Source organism: Anguilla rostrata, chromosome 2 (assembly GCF_018555375.3).
Source record: "Anguilla rostrata isolate EN2019 chromosome 2, ASM1855537v3, whole genome shotgun sequence".
Lineage (NCBI taxonomy): Eukaryota > Metazoa > Chordata > Actinopteri > Anguilliformes > Anguillidae > Anguilla > Anguilla rostrata.
Window position 1 is genome coordinate 54,386,623 of NC_057934.1, and position 21,159 is coordinate 54,407,781.

The 21,159-nt window shown below is 43.0% G+C and overlaps 1 protein-coding gene and 1 long non-coding RNA gene across 6 annotated transcripts; one reads left to right on the forward strand and one right to left on the reverse strand.

The window, feature by feature from the left end:
- The first annotated feature begins 1,004 nt into the window (after nt 1-1,004).
- On the forward strand, nt 1,005-17,578 carry LOC135248460 (WD repeat-containing protein 49). Of its 5 annotated transcripts, none has more exons than XM_064323130.1 (21): nt 1,005-1,670; nt 3,215-3,482; nt 3,573-3,719; nt 3,809-3,931; nt 4,026-4,197; nt 4,317-4,363; nt 4,509-4,646; nt 4,787-4,975; nt 7,378-7,569; nt 8,073-8,333; nt 8,711-8,875; nt 9,043-9,192; nt 9,519-9,703; nt 9,892-9,996; nt 10,089-10,228; nt 10,572-10,717; nt 10,827-11,044; nt 12,092-12,291; nt 14,209-14,306; nt 14,587-14,733; nt 17,010-17,578. In XM_064323130.1, the coding sequence occupies exons 1-21, from the start codon at nt 1,597-1,599 to the stop codon at nt 17,148-17,150; spliced, it is 3,306 nt and encodes a 1,101-aa protein (XP_064179200.1). In that variant the 5' UTR covers nt 1,005-1,596; the 3' UTR covers nt 17,151-17,578. The 5 variants fall into 5 exon arrangements, with proteins under 5 accessions (XP_064179200.1, XP_064179201.1, XP_064179202.1 ...); XM_064323131.1 differs by having other exon boundaries at nt 12,092-12,222; nt 14,206-14,306; XM_064323132.1 differs by having other exon boundaries at nt 12,092-12,222.
- A 1,088-nt stretch (nt 17,579-18,666) lies between these two features.
- LOC135248471 (uncharacterized) lies at nt 18,667-20,970 on the reverse strand. The gene is made up of 2 exons (XR_010328432.1): nt 20,861-20,970; nt 18,667-20,651 (listed from the first exon to the last, which is right to left on the reverse strand). It is a non-coding gene; the product is annotated as an uncharacterized LOC135248471 (long non-coding RNA).
- Nucleotides 20,971-21,159: the final 189 nt, after the last annotated feature.

The following is a 21,159-nucleotide window of genomic DNA, read 5'->3' on the forward strand; positions in this document are numbered from 1 at the left end:
AACACACTCTGAGCACTCGCCATTACTGTCACAGGAATAACTTGACATGTTGGTGTTCATCTCATGCCTGCCATGATTGATACGAAATAACTTGTTTAATAATGGCAAAGGCACACAACAGTGCAGTTGGGTAACACATTCTTAGCTAAACAGAAAACCAAGATCTACCCAGTGACAGGGGGAATCATGGGAAATATCTATTCTTTCTGCATAGAATTTCCAAGAGCAGTCTCTTGTTAACAATGTTATGCAAGAATGCAACTGAATGGAAAACTGTAGCTTGTTTATAACAACCAGATGTAAAGAGTACCGAGTGATCTCTCACAAAAATGTCAGTAATTAGATGTAACCATAACATTCTGCAGACACAGGCCTCATGAATGAGTGGAGGTAATGCTTCATTAAGGTCCATAAATGATTAATCAAGGAGCATCAGACCAGTGAAGGGAAGCCCATCGAGGGCACTTACAGCCATGCACAAGTGATTGGCACTTATGCCTTGGCTACCATGAAAATAGCTGTGAATCAAACCCCAAAAATGCAGTTCTGTGTAAAAATAAATAACGATAAATGGAAATTCTATTTATATTTATGGTATAATATATTGTTTTCTAGTCAGCATGTTGACAATTGCGGGTAAATTTGGTACAGTGTCACTATACGTGCATCCACGACTTCCCAAAGAAAGACAGGACCCAACTCTGCTGAGTATTTAGCCCCTGGAAACCACATTTAATCATTAAAATGGGGTAGGATTTCCCTTCAAGGTATGTGGCAGATACACAGACTTTGCTTTAAGCCATTGCAGTTCCATCATTAGCAAAATCTCAGTCAGATAACTTTCAACAGCCACACAAACAAGGGTGCCAGGAGACCTGGCGGAAGAGAAGGGAAGCTCCAGGGGAGCCAAAGAGTCGATGGAGAAAACTTGGCAACCAAAAAAAAAAAACAGAAAACTGCTATCTCAGGCACCAGGTTAATGAGAAGCCTCAGTGTTTGTTGATAGCAATTAACCCCTTTGGTCTTTTAGATTGAAGTGGTATGAATAAGACGTGCACTAACTCGCTGCACTTTACCTGAAATGTTTTCCATTTCTGTTTATTTTTACAGTTGTAATGATGACTGTTTACATACCTCTTTATCTTTGAAATTACTGTGATGGCAGAAAGGCTTTTATCTGAGGGTTCTCTTTAGGGCATCAGGCATTAACTTTGTTTAATGGTCAACATGCTTAGGAGGATGGGTTTGCCAACAAGTCACGGCTTATGTCTTCGCTGAGGTGTGTGCAGTGCAGGTCATCAGGGATGATGAATGGTTGATTGATCTGGAGACCTGAACATTCCTTCTATGACAAAGCAAGAGCTTTGTCCAAATAATTAATGTTGCTGAAAAGAGGGACAACAGCAACCCCCTCTGTTTTACAAACTCAGATGGGGAAGCAATCTCACTTCTTCACATGCAGCAGTATTGAGATGGTTGGATGACCAATCTGAGTCTTGAGAAGTAAAACAGTAAAAAGTGGTGCTGTATTTCAAAGATACACAAAATACCATTACAAGAAGACAAAGGATATTAATAGGCTATGAGGCTATCAATATGAGTGGCATAAGAAAAAATAAGAACAACCCTTGGAAGGTATATGAGAAGGAAACCCCCAGCAGCATCAAATGGTGAGTCTACTGTTAGATAATAATAGCCTTTGTTCAATAACATTGTATATGTCTGCCTATCTGCACCATCACATATATTTGAGGGGAGCCATTGCACTTGTTTTGCTTATGAATGTGCATTGTAATTTAAAATGAAATAAATGACAAGTATGTTACTAATATAGTTTGTATGATGTCTTAATAATAAGTATTAGTTCCCACTTTATTGCATGTTTCTGATGCAGAAATAGCTACTTTTGAACCACTGCTTTTGTACAAGGTCATATTTATACATTTGGATATTCAAATGTATTTGACATAAATTTATAATATTAATATTTGAAACTAGAGTATTTACAAGTTACGTCTGAGTCCAATTAACTGTTAGCTAATCAAATATAGTCAATATTGTTAGCTACACAAATGTAGCTAACAATACTGACAAAATTGGGTTTTTTGGATTACTTTTCGTTAGTCTTCTGAAAGATCGGTCAGTATGATCTGTGCATTTATTTTTGTGTTTGCCCATAAAACTCTCAGCTTTTGGGAGCCTCTTTTTTACTTTCATTACAGGGAACTAAATTAACAGAGTTCATTGGGAGTGAAGACTATATAAAATAAGAGCTATTTACATATAAATTAGGATAAAAAAAACCACTAGCCACTAGCGTCTAATACCTCTGTCTGGGATAGACTTTTCATTAGTTCCAATTGACAGACTACTGCTCCTCATGTGGATGAGTATTGATGAGTGCAGTGAGCTGATTGGCAGTGCACTGATTAGAAGGACTGTTCATTCCTGTGCTGATGACCAGGGGACAGGCAGGGCTGCAGCACACAGGCCACGTGACTTGCGCCTGATTGTTGTGCAGTTGCCCAGGGCAACGGGAACACACAGGCACATCTTCAAGTGGATCGGCCTGCTTTGGGATTAGTTACCGGGAAACGAAGCAAGCCCTTCATCCTGGAGAAGTCAAATATAATGAGACTGTGTTCCTTCACCCAAGGACAGCCACAGAGACCATAAAATCCTGCGGAGGAAAAAATATTGAACCCAAGACATGCTGCATTCATTTTTATGTATTTTGTTTTGATATATCTATAATTGTCTAGCTCTACCCATGAGAAGGCCTTTTGAACTACTCTGAACGGTACCACAAGGGGGTGATATAGGTGCATTTCTTTCTCTTTGGGGATATGTTGCACTCATCGTTTGCCCTGTAGCTTCAGCTGAATTAGCCTGATGCCCAAGGTCAGCATGAAAGTAAGGTGAAAGCAGAACGGCACACTGAAACACAAAACAGCTGGTGATCTCAGTGGAATCTTGAGTAAATCTCATATGGAGCATCCAGCTGAAGATTCCAGGGAGAGACTGATGGTATTCATTTTTACTAAAGTCACGTTTAAAAAAGCAATGAACAATTTTACTGGCATGTTTGAATTAATTATTTTTTTAGAACCTGATGTCACTTCTTCATAATTCCTCTTTTATCTGAGGTATCAGTTAACAAAACAAACTTTTCAAATGCATGCTTACCTGACCCTATACCTCTGCCTGTGTCCAGTTTCAACCATAAACGGAATTTGTGCTTTGAGGAGGAGCTGCGGTTGGAGCACCTGCACCTCCTCAAGGAAGCCTTCGCCAACCACGTTCCCCTGGATTTTGGGTCCCCACTAAGGGTCAGCACCAATGAACTGGCCGGCGGCCATCAGCCGGTGAGTGGATCCAGGAGGCAGGCAGGCAGCATGAGCCTCGAGGAGTTCCAGGCTGCCTTAAGTGCCATGCTGGGCTCAGAGCGCTGGGCTAGACAGACAGAGCAGCTGTTTAATAAGGTAAGCTCTCCCCTCTACCCCCACCATTCACAGAACCCTCCAACCACATTGCAGTGGCTGCAGACATGCAGTCACCTCTTCCCCTCACAGGCAGATGCTTCCTGTGATGGGTTTGTGGACTGGGGCAAGTTCTGCACCTACATGCTGCTGCGCTACAGGGAGAAGGACTACAGCGCACAGCCCAGAGATGGCCTTCTGACAACCCAGCCTCTGATCAGGCACTGCCATTACAACAAGGTGCTACCCCCGTGCTACTCACATCTCAGTGCAGTGGGGGGCCTCCTGGTCAGTACGCCTTATTGCCCCCCCTTTTTTCTCTCTTAAAGCAAGAGCCAAACACCTGTATGCTGGCAGTGCCCCACCCGTCACCCCTGCGCTTCGTTAGTATCAGCAGGGAAGGCATCCTCACCATCTGGAACAGAAACCTGCACCCACTAAAGTCACTGGAGGTGACAGCTCTCACACTCTGTAATATAACGGTGAATAAAATCCTGCACATAACCACTAACCTTAGGCTTCGTGTGTGTTCTGCACTAATTCAAGCTCTCAGTGGACCCTGGCGATGAAGGGGGCAACAAGAGAAGGCTCAGATACTGGACCACTGATGCTGTGTACATGCCCAACATCCACAAGATTGCTGTGGCAACCACCAGCAGGGACTTACACTTCTTTGATGTCTCTACAGGCAATGTTTTTGAAGAGTTCGTCCTGTTTGGTAGGGATCCAAACAAGGAGCACAGTGGCTTCTGACAAGCAATGCATTCATTGAAATATTTCCCACTGAGTCACAGCTTTTCTTTAAATTCATCTTTTGTTCTCACCAACATGTCACAGGGATAAAAAATGTACCAACCTCTCTTTGCTACTGGTTTGACACTAAGGTATGTTTTTTAACTCTCTGATGACAGTGAATGTGACTGACTCATTTTCCCTTGTCCTCATTTAACCATTTCATCACTAGTTGCCTGTAGTCACCAGAATAAGATACGCTTCATTTTAAAAAGATGATGTCATCATTATTTACAGTCTCCCGGAAATCGCTCTGTACTGCTGTGGGGGGACGATGAGGGGGGTGTGAGTTTGATGTCGTTCCTGGACCCTCAAACAGGGCTGTTTGAGATGCCCTTCAGTAATGAAAATGGCCCCCGCAGAATCTTCATGCAGGTGAGCCCTAGGGAGGGGGCTTTTGGTCTTGACCATAACCTAGTGAGAAACATGCACTCTTCTGAAGCTATTAACGAGATACATGTCCTATTGGTCAGTGGTGTTTTGTGGTTAACACTGTACATTTTGCCTCACAACAGGACATTGGTGTACACAGCAGGCTGACTTCCTATAAGCTCATACCACTTATACATCAAGAGCCTATCAATAGGATTGCTTATGAGCCCCATGCAGGCCTTATCATTACATCATCAGGAAGCGCCTCTACCTCAGCGGTCATCATAGATGCTTCCCTGAAAAAGAAATCCTACATCTGGAAAATCAACAGGGTATGCCTATGAATTTTCACAGTCGGTTCACTTTATACACTTGCTCTGCTTGAACACATTGAACATGGGTTCAATCTATATCATGTGCACTGCCAGGTAAAATATTGTTAGGAATATTCATGTTATGTTCATTATTCACAGTGCTTATATCTATGATGGAAGGTAGCACATTCTGCAATGTTATAGTTGTATTAGTGCAGCTATTGTGAAGATGCTTTGTGGTTCATTGCAGATACACATTCACCAGCAGAATAAAGGGTGTTGTCTGTCTTCCATATACAGAAAATAGCAGCGGAGTCAAAAGCTCATAAGAGGGCATTGAGGCGAGTCAACCCTGGTCACACACAATACACATTTCCATAATGACATGTGGAGCTCAGTCAAGGTTGGAATTGACAAACAGGACCACTGTGACCCAGGTCTTTGTCCAGGTTGAAATGACCTTAATCAGATGCTTTTTGCAATAATAAGATATTATTATGTGTATGAGTATACTGGATGACATATAATTTTACAAAACATAAATTATGCAGTGACCTTATTTTAATACAAACTTATACTTAAGTGAAACAATAATTAATTTGAAGATGCATAACAGCTGGATTCCATTATGCCAGGAGACCTGCACATGTAATGCCAAACCTTACATAAACGCGCACAGCTTCAGCAAGTTTATTTGTACTTTTATTGGAGTGTTTACACCCTTGCTGTTTTTGAATGGCACATTTTTCTCATTTAAATTGATTCAGCAAAGTCATTAGAATGATAAAAGAACGCTCCAAAATACCTTGGTTGCATTTATTTGTGCCAAAATAAACACTGAAGGACATCGACCTTTCCTAAATATGTCATCTAGCAATCAGCACACCAGGTGCTAGAAATGTAGTGCAAACTTAACCCTTGTAGCACCAAGAGAGAAAAACATCAACTGCAAGGGTCAGCATGGATCTGAAGCTAATACTTGTCCCGGATCAGAGATCCTCTGACCAGAAACCAACCTTAACCAGAGATTTATCATTTTCATCTCATAACCAACCTTACCTGACTCAATGAACAACAAAAACACATGTTTTACACTACCCATTGTTCTTTTAACCAATCATACTTTCTTTAAATTTATATTGTATTCTATGTTTGTAAAACGCAAAACACACAAAACAAACTCTTTTATGTAGGTCATGTACTTTATTCATGGCTAAAACAACTGGCCAAATAAATAAGATATTTGTAGGTAGATGTCTTCACCAGTATTGTGTATGACTTCAGCACATCAACTAAATGTTATAAGTCAAAATGCAAAAACATTACTTTCATGGTGTTTCTCGATACTATTGTAACTAGGTGGGCTGAATGCTTGGTTGCAGTCAGTTAGCTAACAAAAAAATAACATTAAGTCCTTTTGAGTTGAAATAAGTAGCCTAATAAACAGTAGCCTAACTGTTGCTAAGTATCTTCCTGTGAAAAATTACTTAATTTCATGACAATGTGAGATAGATGAAGTTACATAATTTAAATTTGTGCATGGATATATTCTGAATGAATTAACTTCTGTTTTATTGAGTTAATCATTTAAATATAGTTATCTTACACCAAACTGGATTGTGCCAAAAATCTAATATAATTTGTCCAATAACTCTACCAGGACAGAGACATTATTTAGTGTTGTGCTCAGAGAGGTAAGATTGCTGAATATAAAATCTTGAAGATGATACTTTGCAAACCTCAAGAGGCAAAAGACCCACCACATACTATCAGTTAAATATCAACATGAAAAGCATTAACCGTCTTGGCTGTTTACTGGATCACAATTTGTTTCTGTTTTGTTGAGGAAAACCTTCCAAGCCCCTCCGTTGTTTCTCAGGACAAAAACATTATTGGCAGAGATTGATGCATTCTAAGAGGAAAGATATTTCCAAAGTGAATAAATCAAAGCCCTGAGTTGCACAAGCTGTTCTAAGAAATCTCCTGCAGGACAATGTTACAGATACCAGGCGTAACAGTCAGTTTAACTTTTGGGGTAAATGCTCTGGAGAATTAAAGAATGCTGACAGAAATTACTTATCTGTATGTGAAAATTCTGTTGTTGCAAAATTCCTATGGGTTGAAAATCAAATGTGGAATTGAAGGAACTTCCATGTTATTACCCTAACTTGACCATTAAAGGATGTTCCATTGATCATTTTGTAGAGAAAACACATAATCTTTCTAATAGTTTGATCATAGTACTCAAGACTCTGAGACTCGATGAGTTGGTCTGAGTGAGGGGCTCATTTAAAATGAATAGTCACAGACACTAAATATCTTTCTGGCTCCTGAAAATCTGAGCTTTACCCTGCTGCTATCACCGTTTTATTGTATCACTGAAACTGATTAGTCTTTCCTTTGGTTTCCCTTTCTTCCAGGGTGTGAAATGCTTTGACTTCTGCAAGTCTCGTACCCTGCTGGTGACAGCAGGCATGGACTCATTCGTTAGGCTGTGGAACCAGTACGTGACTAGCCGTCCAGTGGCTATCCTGAGCGGACATCACACCACTGTGCTGGATGTGGCAATCTATGAACCCCTGGCACAGATCTTCAGCTACTCCATGGATGCTGTAAGACATCCGTTGACCTCTGACCCTGTATACTAGTGATTCAAAACCTCTCCATGTGAGAATGGTGCATCAAAATGAACAGCTGTAGATGTCTTCAGTGAGAAGTGACTGATTATCAACTCCCTTGCACTGTAGCTTGCCAAGCACTGCCTCTGGTAAATGTAACACCCTCTTGGCCAGCAAAGAAGAGGAGCAAATTAATAACCCCCTTACAGTTCTCAGGACAGCATGCCGTGACTGAACAACTGCCAGTCAATGCACTGGCTGAGCCCGGCTAAACATGTACTTAATCAGATGTGTATTGACACAGTGTTTACCAGGCGTTTTACCACATAAAACAGGGAACATTTAATGTTTGATGTGTGTGTGTGTGTGTGTGTGAGTGTGTACGTGTGTGCGTGTGTATCTGTATGTGTGTGTGTGTGTGCATGCATGTGCGTGGTACAGGCATGTTTTGGGTGATGATCTCAGACAGTGGTGTAATGTGATTCTGTCTGAGGCAGGTGCTGAAGGTGTGGGACCTTGTGTCACAGCACTGTTTGAGGACCCTGCTGCTGAAGTTCCCCTGTGTGCAGGCGGGGCATCCTCTGGAGCACGGAAACTTCCCTCTCCTGCTGCTGTCAGCCGCACCCCACGTGCTGCTGGTGTCCTGCCGGGACTACCTGGGCCTGCTGCACCTCCAGCACAGGGACACTGAGGGGGGAGAGCCCCTCACCCATAGCACCCCTCTCACCGGGGCACTCTACAACCCCCTCTTCAAACAGGTCACCACACTTCACTGTGCTCGGTTATAACTGTTTCCGCATCTAGGAGATCAGTAAAAAGATTCACACACATTTGTACAATGTACTAATTTAATTAAATCACTTTGATTATTAGTTTATTTGGTAGGGACAATACATACATCTGTAGTCCCTGGGTTACATGTTTTGGCTGTGGCAGGAAACCGGAGCACCCGGAGAAAACCCATGCAAACACGGGGAGAACATGCAAACTCCACACAGACAAGATCCAGGTCAACCAGGACTCAAATCCAGAACCTCCTTCTTGCAACAGTGCTAACCACCACACCATTGTGTGGCCTACAAGAAAACACAGGTCCCTTCGCAGATTTGGATAAGCTCCCGTGTGTCTTTCACAGGTGGTGACCGGGAGTGCCGGCTCCTCAGTGGCTGTGTGGGATGTTGAGACGGGGACAAAATGCCTGCATGTGAGGAATGCTCATGGGCAGGAGGAGATCACCTGCATGGCCTTCGACACCTCACAACACCAACTTATTACTGGGGCACGCAACGGCACCATCAAGGCAAAGACGTTTGTTTGCTTGTATTATACTTTCTGGATTATCAGGCTATATGGACAGAAAGAAATACTGCTGGAAGTGTCCAGTCGTGTCATATTTCATTGCAGTATGTATGACTGGCAGGATATCAGTAATCTCAAACTTTAACAGTGAATATCCTGTTCTTGTAGGTGTGGGACATGCATAATGGATGCAATCTTCACAAGCTGGAGGCTGTTGCTGTGGCTGAAGTCACAGGGGTCGTCAGTCTCCCTGACAACAAGCTTTTGGCTGTGGGCTGGAGTCAACAGATAGCTCAGTACAGCGTCACAAACCATAATGTGAGAGTACTCAATGTAATACTGAATGACACATTCTGCTGAACAAGGCTTGACTTCCGTTCATACTGCCAGTGAGGGGCCTGGCCTTGAAGCCATTGTGTGCCAGAATGAACAATTTTTTTCTCAGGGAGAAAATAAGCCTGAAAAGATAAACCACACATTAGTTTCAACACAAGCTTTCTCATTTCATTTGCCACCGTATGTTGGATTTTGGGTTTGGGGCCAGTATTTTTCTTGTCAACATAGGAGTGCTTCTATGTCAGTTCAGAGCAGTAGAGAAAATAAGGAAAGCAAAAGAGAGACTCATGTTTACACTTGGCGTGCAGGATATCTATGTACAGGCAGACATGTCCTGGAAGGCTGGTCAGCTGCACAAGGATGATATCCTGGCTGTGGATTACTGCCCGGCCCTGGGGCTTCTGGCTACTGGTAGCTTTGATGGAGAGATGATCATCTGGACCCTGAGCACTCAAAGACCCCTGCTCTACCTACAGAGAGCGCTGGACGCCAGGTTGGTCAGGAACTGAAGCCCCCCAGAGTCCAACATGCATGTCACATTACGTTAAACCTTTCTTTCAGACACAGTTTATGAGTACAAAATCACGCGGCATCTACTGCGGTCATGAACATATCTGTCATTGTAGTCTATGCATTGATTTGCTTTCCCCACCTTTATCGCTCTGTCTACGTCACTCACAGGGCTCATCCTGACTTTGTGGAGGACACCTCAGGGAAGACCAGCACTAAAGCAGGCCTGGTTCCTCCCAGCTCCTGCCATGGTGGCAAACACGGCTCAGAGGAGGGGTGAGCACCGCCCTTCAAAAGCTACTAAACTATCTGAGCGGAGGTGAATGCTCAGTGGGAGCCACGGTGTGTGTTCCTGTGCACGCTCTCAGGAGGCTGGCTCCAGTGGACCGGCTGCTGTTCCTGCAGCACCGAGCACGGGGAGGCCAGCGGAGGAGCAGGCCTCTCCTCATCAGCTCCGCGGCGGGGCGCCTCAGCTGGTGGAGCGTCGCCGGGCCCGGGCGCAGACGCGGTGAGCCAAAACCGCAGCGGGCACGTCCCGTCACTCGCTCCCTAACGACTCCACTCCAGCAGCGGTGCGGCGTGTCAAAACCAGCCTGCAGGCATCGACTCAAACAATTACCTCTGGGGTGTCAAGAAAACACACTAAGGGATTCACAGGGTCTATTTTAAACTCTGCACGGGGATTCTGTCATTACAGCTTCTGATCTTCTTCACCCACCACAAGTATGTCTATGTTATTACATGTCTATGTCTATAATCTGGAGGAGACATTATCGGTGTTGTAATTCAAAAATCTCAAGTCGAGTGTTTGCTGTGTAGACAGATGGTCATGTCTTGATGTCCCAATACAGGGTACTTTTATGCCCCAGAGAGGGCCGATGTGTCTGTACTGGGGCTGAGCTCTGACCAGGAGAACCAGCTCCTTGTTTCTGGGGACACGGCAGGCTCCGTGCAGGTGTGGGACATCTCACAGTTCGCCCTGGAGGCAGGAGACCAGGTGAGCCAGCGCAAGCTGTGCTTCACCACAGATTTCGGAAGCACATCTTTCAGGCCCGCTACTGATTGGGGTAATGCTGAGTCCCCCGGTGTGCCTGTGTCCTTCCCAGACAGGCCCAGACCGCCCCCCTCTCCTGCACAGTTGGAGAGCTCATGTCAGCGCAGTGGTCAGTGTGGAGCTGCTCGTTTACAGCGAACAGCTCTTCCTCATTAGTGCCTCCGCGGACCGGACCGCCCGTCTGTGGGCCAGTGACGGCCGCTATGTGGGTCGGTTCGGGCAGGAGCAAAAGTGGAGTCTGTGTGATCCGGCTACCTATCGGCATCCCAGGTACTGTCTCTCTCTGACACCATGCCAGCAAAGCTACACCTATGTGAAACGTGAAAACGTGATTGGGCCACGTTTTTCATTCCCAACTCCCTGGCTGCAGATGGGCAGCCTTGAATGGCCCTGCATATGTTTCCGTTGCATAAGGGCCCCTGCTAGCAGAGAATACTTCCTGACGCTGAGATATAGCGGGCTCAGACAGCAGCAAACAAAACCTGACCTCAGACCGTGGGAGGGAGGAACATCACAAACCTCCGCATGATTGGCAGTGATTGCTTGGCACAGTGCGCAGGGATGTTGTAGCGACGACTTCCACGGTGTAATTGTTGTTGATGGTTGGCAGTAATTGCAGTTAAGCAGAACCAGATGGAAGAGGCTATCAGTAGGTGTAGACAGAGAGGGTTACCCTTTGGCAACAGCCTGGTTGTTTATGGATGTGGTGTGGTGTTTCTGAATATTTTCAGCAGAGCTGCAGCACATGTGACAGCAGGACAAGACACAGCTGGAGGCCCTTAAGGCACACAGTTAGAACATCGCCCGACACAAGCCTCCCTTCTCCTCCCTCCAGAAGAAGAACCAATCAATAGGCTCAGATAGTAGAGTGACCATCACATCTGTGCTCTGTCTGCTCCAGCAGGATGTGCAGCAGCACTGACGGCTTAGCTGTGACAGACACTAATGCAGGCCATATGAGTACATACACCCATATGAATGTAGTCAGCACAAATGAACATTCTGCAGCACAGAGAAGGGGTTAGAGCACCAAAGTTTCAACCTAAGGGCCCTGAATCCTGTTGGGGGGAGTAGGCGCTTATGCCCTTTAACAAGACGCTTCATATGAGAGATTACAGCTGGATTAATACGGTGGGTTACAGCGTGTGGAAATTGCAATAATGTGAATCCTATGATGCTATCAATAAATTGTTTTTTGTTTAAATAAAGTTTTCTGCTTCACTGTTTTAAAACTGCAGCACTGTGGAAAAATGTGTAGGCTGCTTTTTGTGAGAATGTCTTCTTGTTTCTCATCGCAATTGATTCTTTACCGTACAGAGACCCTTGGGGCCGACAAACAGCAGTTACAGAGGATGAAGATGATGAGAAGGAGGAGGAGGTGGAGATGGAGCGGGGCGTGACGAAGAGATCCCGAGAGAACGCTTCGACATCTGATCAGGCCAGCTCAGGTCAGAGGGCAGGGGTGATGATCCAGATGAATGAAAGCTACAGAGAGGACAAGTCTCAACAGTGCACAGGTAGAGCCCAGCCCACGCTGGGCACGGTACACACATTGCTGACTTAACAGCCTGTAGCAAGAGACAGCACACACAGCCCCTCTTCTTACATAGCTGACCTAACTGACCATAACAGGACACACTTCATTACGTCCATCTCCACGGTATGCCGCGCAACTTATGAGCTTTTGAAATGGCCAATTTCTTACAGTTAAAGTACTTTCATGAAGGATTTTCTCTTCAGGGAACGTTACGCAAAGCGTGGGCTATAATCTTTCATCTTATGAAATGTAATACTTTAATTGTGTCGTGCTTGAGAGTAGCACAAGGCAGAGCACATATCTTAGGCTCTGAAATAAACTGTGTTTCTGTATTTACTCGACCCCTCTTTCTGGCATGAGATTCTGTTGCCTGTTCGTAAACGCCTCATGCGCAATCCGTGTAGCAGTAAAAATGACTTCATTCCTTGTCCAGAAGGGCAAGAATCCCAACAGCTGTCATCCAAGCCTGGTCATAACTTTTTCTGTTTTTGCATTCACGAACAAACAGAACGATCACATGACCTCCGTTCCACCAGCCAGAGACAATTAAATATACAGCAGCAGTAAAGGGATACTGAGCCAGTGAACAAACTCAGAGAGCACTGTGACCATACTCTTAACAATGGCACAGTGACCTGGACTGTAACTCTATAGGAGGGAGAGGGGGCCAGACCCTGCCTACTCAGACCGCTTTCTTTAGTTGCTGTGGGGCATGTCTAAGACAGTCGGCCACTGGAAGACACGTGACAAATAAGACTGGAGGCGGTTGCTCAGAGACAGTGATGTTTATGAAACACTGGCTCAGAATCTGTAACCAGTTGAACAATTTTATGGGTATTTTTAATATATTTCATCATCTCTGTGCAGCAGAGACTGAAGTACAAAGTACTTGGGACGATTTTGAAAGATGCTCTGTCCAAACAGCCCCCTCAGTGCAATCTGGACCCAGGGAAGTTGTCCCAATCCAAAGTTCCTGTGCTGTGTGCTTTCTCAAGCATCGTGTTTCTCAACACCAGCTAACCGCAAACTGTTTTGTACAGGGCTGAACTCATTTACTGTCCTCGTAAACTGCCCTGGCACCCCTTACGAGTTTAAGCCGCTCTTACTGAAATGTATTTTCCCCTCCAGACCCAATTTTATATCTTTCTTTTCAAATATATTGTTGTGTCAGTTTTCATAGATGCAAATTTTCTAATAACACACTGGAGAGAAAGGGTAATACAATGTAGGTCAGGTTTTGCTACACTGCAGCCTCTGTCGTCTCTCTGTACTCTTAGCTGTGTCTTCCTATCAGACATCTCCAACCATTTTAAAAAGAAAAACAAAGGGGAGACAAATGGGGTTATTTGGAGGGAGGAGTACTCCAGACAGGTGATTAGGCTGAACAGCATTGTAGTTCATGAACAGGCATCTCAGTTCAGCTGTTACAAAGACTATATTTATCTTATGTTTACGCCTCTCCACTGTGGCATTCTCCAACAAAATGTGCTGAGTTTAACAGTAGGGCTATAGTCCAGTCATTGTCAAGAAGACAGGAATAAAAGCAGAGTATGCACCTACCAGTTTAGGGACTGATGCAGTTCTCAGAATATATCTATATATCTATATATATATATAGGGGCGACATAGCTCAGGAGATAAGACCGATTGTCTGGTTCAAACCCCGCCCTGGGCGTGTCGAAGTGTCCTTGAGCAAGACACCTAACCCCTAACTGCTCTGGCGAATGAGAGGCATCAATTGTAAAGCGCTTTGGATAAAAGCGCTATATAAATGCAGTCCATTTATATCTGTTCTATTGCATTGTCAAAATCGGTGGCCACCAATGTGATGAGTGGCAGGACTTCAGGCTTCTCTAAGAATTTCTGCATGTACTGTGCCTCCCCTCATACCCAGCAGGTGCAGGACTGTCGTCATTTCCTCCATTGGTCCCCAGGGAAACACAGACTGCTGTCCTGAACCCTTCAAACAGCCCTGGACACAAAGAACACACCAAGGTCAGACACAAGCATATTCCAGCCCACTTTAATTCAATATTTACACTGTTTAGTCTACCACTCGCTGAAAAATGACCATGCATTAGTTATGGTATGTTATGTTATTTTAAACATAGTAAAGCAGTCTTGTTAAATTCATCAGTGTGCTACATTAAGTCTGATCTAACAACCTATTTTCAGTAAATTCAGAACAACAATGAAATCCTTTTAAAGATGAATGCAAAATGCTGGCATGCAACACAAGCCCTTTAGCACACTGAGTTGACTGTGCATTTCCCAGATTGCACTGGGGCTGCAGGTGGAGAAGAATCTGCAGAGAAAGCTAGCTGCCCGGCAAGAGTGCCGCAAAGCATTTGGCCACATCGACGTCAACAAGCTTTCCCGTACTGGCAATATCTGCACTCCATTCCAAGCTCTGTCAATGCAGGTGAGTCCACACACAAGCACACACACACACACACATACGCGCACACACACACACACACACACACATACAGAACACAAAACAGCATAGATTATATTCTTTTATACCTGCTCACTTTGGTTTCTTTCATCTAATTGCCATAAGACTTCATGAATTTCTCCACACTAGGCATCTGAATATACAAAAGTAATGATCACCACTTTCACTAGGTTTTAGGTGTTTTTATTTTATTTAAAATTTTGTACATCTGTGTTATTTCTGGTCAAATATGACTGGTTATAGGAAATGAGTGGGAGAGACCATACTAAGCTCATCCAGCAGATGGAAAACTTCCCACCCACCCACCCACACATACACATACATTCAAATACCCACAAAACCACTAAAACACCCACACATTTACCCAAACACACATACACACAAGCACGCACGCAAGCATGCATGTCCACACACACACAGACACATGCAGACAGACCCACACACACACACACACACACACACACACACACACATACACACTCCTAACTGAATCAACACTTCATCTGTTCAAGCCTACTTCAGCTACAGAAAAGGAAGTCTACTGCAGGGGGCTTAGGCTTAATCTTCTTTTATGGCAGAATAGGCCTAATTCTGTCTACAAAGGATACAACACCATCTAGATATTCACAATCTGTGGATTTAATTACTTAATTGCACTCATTATTTACTTGAGGAAACATCTTTCCTGGATCATTAGCCGAGGAATGATTTAAAGAACGCTGCAGCATCCCTCCCTTGGAGAACCTCTCCTTCAGGGCCAGATTAGACCAGTGCCTCACTGTGGGGAGTTCTCTCAAGGTGACATTTATACTGAGCCAAGATCAGCAAAACCGGCACGTGCAAAGGGGAATAAATGAAACATCAATTGCTTCAGCTATATACTAACAACCATGTGCAGGAGATAGTTTCTGATGAGGGAATAAATCACATAGGGGAAACGTTATTGCACTTCACTAATAAGGCCGTAGACACTTTGTACATGACTATATACGTAAGGCTCTTAGACCCAGTGTTTATAAATGAAGTGCGCCCCAATAGTTTGTTAGCAAATGCTGACTGTTTGGAAAGTCTGCCCACCTGGGACCTTCATGCATGACTTTGCTTGCGAAATCCACAATCATTTCTGGACATGTATTACATTATGGGTTAAAATGTAAATATTTATTTTAGTGGAGCTAGAGCATGCATGTTTGTGAACCCACCTTCATAACCATAGTTCGCAACATTTGTGGGGAGGCTGTTGCTTTGTTGCTCTGTGGTGCACTCAACATTTGTTTACCTTACCCCATTCAATGATCTGAACTCCACCCTTGTACACCTGGCATAATATTGGCTCTGACTGCCAGGGAAACAGAGACAAAGCAGAAAAGAAGATAAAGGTCCCTGCTAAAGGTTTTGAGCAAAATTGTCGCAAGGAATGAGCACTGGATATTTCAGGGCTTAGGCCATGAAAGAAATGTAATACAAACATTGTTATCGCCATTGACAAAACTTCTACAGTATATCATTCCTGTCATTAGTATTTTGGTTAAAATATTCAAAAAGGAAGATGGTGTGTATTGTGGTATTTAGGCAGTGGGATATTTATGAGTGGTGTGGCCACTCTGAAGGACGGGAACACACAGCTCTGAGAGCATTGCACACAGAGTGGTACAGAGAGGAGGCCCGTAATGATCCACTGTGGTTTGCGGTCAGGGCCATGACATCATACAAACAAAAACTTGGAAAAACACTGAGTCCCATATTCTCAAAGCATCTCAGAGTCTGAGTTCTGATCTGAGAGTCCCTCCTTATCAGTCTTCAAAGGCTAAACTGATCTCAGATCAGCACTCTACGGCAAACACACTTTGAGAGGCTTTCTGAATATGGGCCTAAGTCCTATGCGCAACGAAGGGATTGTATTTTATACATACAAACACACACACAGGCATACACACATACACACATGCACACACACACACACACACAGACACATGCACACACACGTATGCACGCACACACATAATACACACACACATGCAGGCACACACACACATACACACACGCATGCACCCATGTACGCACATGCACACACACACACATACACACACACACACACACAGACGCATGCACACGTACGAACACATGCATGCACGCACACACACATGCACACATACACACGTGTGTGTGTGTTCTTGAATATCTGACTGTAGGTAAGACTGCAGAGTAAACAGATTCATGCTCATTGTAATGGCCGACAGGAGTGCCAGGAGGTGCCGTTTCCCAGCAGTTTACCCCTGACCCCTTGGATGACAAGGCTGAAGGCAGTGAGGGAGGCTGAACTAGGTGTGCAGTCTCGGACCAGCCCCAGCTCAGATGACCAGGGAGGAGACGTGGTTTGAGCTAGATTACAGTGAGTCACCACTGACTGATACTTGGGTGGGGACAGGGGAATTGGGGTAAGGTAAGATGGTTTGAGAAGAGGTTCGCTTACAGAATCTCCGGTCACACAGCCTGACTCTACCCCAGAGAACAGGCAAGCTGTGCAGAACCTCTACAGGGCTCTCGTGTGAGGGCAGAAAGCAGGAAACATCATCCGCCTCATCATGTTCATTATACTGCAGCCTGAAGAGTGCCCCAAAATGAGTGTTACAATGATTGAAGCTGAGTGATGATGCTGAGTGAATACCTCTAATTAGCTGAATGATCTGAAGACCCATGTATGTGTTCTGTGAGGAACAATCAAAAGCCATGTCATTAAATCTCACTGTGAATAGTAAGGATTATTTCATTAGATTGTAAGACTCAAATAAATAAAATGTGTGAACAAGCACATCCAATTAAATGACTTTTTCTATAATAAATAACATATTGACAAGGCCCTGTTTTGTGTATAATTTTCTTGTATTTTATTCAAATACTGACTGTTTAAAATTTTATGTTAAAGTCTGTCAAGCATTTAAATTTTGAAATGTATTTTTATCGAAAGTTCTTTGACATAATAGGTGACTATGAAAGCTCTGAGGCCCTGTTGGACTGTTGACTGATGCTGTATTTGAAGATTTTCTTGTGATTGCTTACTCTTTCAGTGTTTGGATGGAGGACACCGAAAGTGCATTAAGGTGCAGCAGTATCTCAAGAGTGAAACGCACGTCTCACATATGACTGAGGCCACTCACTGCTCATGGTCTCTAGCTGCCTGTACCAGCTGCTCTTGTGGGCTTTGGAGTCAGAGTATGCCAATTAGTGGCCTCTGATCTTACACGTCAGAGCCTATTTAAAAATAAATGTATTGTTTGCTTGGACAGGAAGAGTATAAAAGAATATAGGTAATGGCAAAACTCACTGTTTAAGTATTTGATACAAAAATTGTTGCTAAAAAAAACTGAAATTGAATAACTCTAGCCAAAGGCATGCATAAGACACGGTGCAGAACCTTATCTAAAATGGAAATGATACACAGACTGGAAAATTAAGTAGACATTCTTTTAAAATCATAAACTGATATGCAGCATTTGATTCATACATGGCAGCTGTGGAGCTGTCCACTGTCAATGAATTATTGCAAACATTTGCTACTGTGTTTCCCACTAAAGTATGTGGTGTGCCTGATGTGGATCTGGCCTCTTTTGGCCTCTTTTTGCCCATGAAAAGTAACCTCACCTCATTTATAGGCTAATGAGAATATTTAGTCAGCCTTGCCCAGCTGTTGTTCTGTTTAATTGCATCCTAAGACTAAAGATTTGGCAGGAACATGGAAAAAAATGAGCTTTAGCTTTTCCCAAGAAGCTTTTCTCTGGAACCTGTAATCATTAAACTTTTGGCTGTTTTTAGTCTGGTGTTAGCAAAGGAATGCTGGACATTATTTCCACTGGAGTGCTGAAATTCCAATGTGCAATATATCAGAGCCCAGACAGGTCCAATCAAATATGGTTTATTGAATAAAATAAACAATGATCATCATACAGGTTGTTACAATAAGGTATTGTTGACAGCTTTATTTGCTTTACTTTTTTGGATCTCCAACATTGCAGTTTCTGTTTACTTGTCTTTGTTAGTCTTTGTTTTTAGAAATTTCTTTATCTATGTTTAACTCCGTACTGGCTAGTAAATATTTGTGTGCTTTTTCTGCCTACTTGTTTCCTCTCTTTACAGGCCTTCTGTTGTCATTGCTATGATCTACTTACCAGTGGCCCACAGGAGCTAATTTTGCAGTATCTAGTAATATGTTTAATTGGTCACGCTATCATTTTAGGTTATGAATGTACACACACAATATATCTAAATCAGTGGTTTATCTCAAGGACAGAGGGTTAAATTTGAGGAACCCTACTGGTGCTTTCCCAAGAGCTCATTATCTTTGAAGCACACTTACACCTAACTACAGTACAGCTACTGATAAACAGGTCAAATCAGGACAATTTTAATGCCTTGTGTTGGGTTATGCTTCTGAACTTGTTAAAGTAATTACTCAAATGAACAATCCTTCTTTTTCAAGGTGGCAAGTTTTATTGTTGGAAAGGAAATAATTCCAGGAAGAGACTTGCTTTCTTTATGAAATTGCTGGCTACATTTGAGATTCAAAAATTTACAAAATGTTGGAAAATTGTAACATTGGGGAAAAACATTTTTTTCGAACATTTTTTCAAAATTCTGGAAAAACTTTTTTCTTAGCAAGTATTAAAAATGGAATGTACAAACATCCACCCATTTTGTCCTTTGCTAGCTTGCCAATTGAATGTAATTGAATTACAACTGGTAAGCGAGTTCCAATCGTCAGGGCACAACCAAATAAATATATTAAGGTGTGCATCTTTGAATATTATAATCGACTTGTAGCTCAATGATTGACCTAATAATTCTCCTATTACAAAAAACTATAGATGTTATTCCATAGTCCAGGATAAGCCACATTATCTGTACCGTTGTTACTTTTAAGTCATTAAAGTTTATTATGAACTAATAACAAAAAACAAATCACATAGCCAGTTTTCCTTAAAGTAGGAATGTGAATATGTTTGTTACAGTTAGCGAACCCACTGGGTGGGCTTCTCCGTTGTGGAGCACATAGGGCCATACTGCAGGGTTGAACCTGTTTGGCTCACTGTTTTACATGACATCATTCAGTTAAAAAAGTCATCAGTCGTCTGACAGCTCACACCCAGTAAATACACAATACCCAGTTAAAGCTGTGAAAAATCTGGAAAGGGGTCTTCACAGATCTAAGGATCATCATTCCAGTCGATTACAATTCCATCCGTTCTATTCACAAACTAAAAATGGCTGCTAGAAAAGTGGGGTTTAGATTCAGTGCCTTCCTGCTTTTCCCTCATTTTTGTAGCTTTTCATAGACAGCACAGCCGTAGCTATTTTAAGCCGTGCTGTGGAGTTTTTTTTCCCTCCCTTAGAAGAACATTCTGTGAATTACAGAATCAGACAGAGGGATTACAAGTTAAAAGTAAACTGACAATAGACTTTTGTAGAGACAATCAGGTGTAACTGAACAAAACCTGACAGGGCTGATAGGGTTAAAGCAGACACATGTTCTCACTTTACGTGCAGAAGAAATGCTGGAACAGCAACAGAGATGCCACACTTTCCTAAAGTTAAGAGTGACCTGCTAGTTACATAAACTGAATCCTCAGCACTTGCTAACAATATTGAGCACATACTGTCCTGTTATGTAAAACAAACACATTGAGGTTTTACATAAGATTTCATATAGAAACCAAACAGAAATGATTACACATGATACTTGGCAGTGCACATAACAATAAACATTGGTTACTCTATTTAAAGGCCATTTGAGACTGCAAACCCTGTGACATAAAATGAATACTTTCAGTGAAAAGGAGGAGTTGGAATAAAGTTCAGACTCACACATTTAATGTACAAAAGCAGACCTGGAAATGGAATGAGCAGGTTTAAGTGCAATAGAAAATGTCTGTATTCATTTGAATGTATGCACCCATGATGATAGGTTACCAAATTGCTCTACAGTTATGAAAGAGCACATGCAACATCATGTCTTGTTAGACCTGTCTGGATTCAGTTACTCAGTTTTTCAAGTACGACTGAAGCGCAGAGAAAAAATGTTTTTGGTTGAACTCACTTTCCGCATCAGTCCATCTGCTGCTCAGTTCCTTTTTCTTGGAAAGAAAAACATGAAACTTGCAATGATATAAGACCTCAGCGCATGCCTTTGTTTCAACACACCCAAACAAATGACAAACGTTCCAAAATACCACGCTGACACGCCAGACGCAGGCTGGGAAATTCTTTCTACCTTTCCCATTAGACACCTCGAAACAGAAGCAGCACAAATTTTCAGGAGAGACACTCTGAAACGACAACAACAGAAAAAAAACAAAACAAAACGGTAAAATATATTGAGAAGCGGAAAATGTTTCC

Bases quoted from the DNA above. Each gene is read 5' to 3' on its own strand.
- LOC135248460 (XM_064323129.1), top strand. From the start codon at position 1,597: ATGAGTGGCATAAGAAAAAATAAGAACAACCCTTGGAAGGTATATGAG. The intron at 4,198-4,316 runs GTAGGGATCCAA...AACATGTCACAG, and splicing joins TGAAGAGTTCGTCCTGTTTG to GGATAAAAAATGTACCAACC. The intron at 9,193-9,518 runs GTGAGAGTACTC...CTTGGCGTGCAG, and splicing joins ACAGCGTCACAAACCATAAT to GATATCTATGTACAGGCAGA.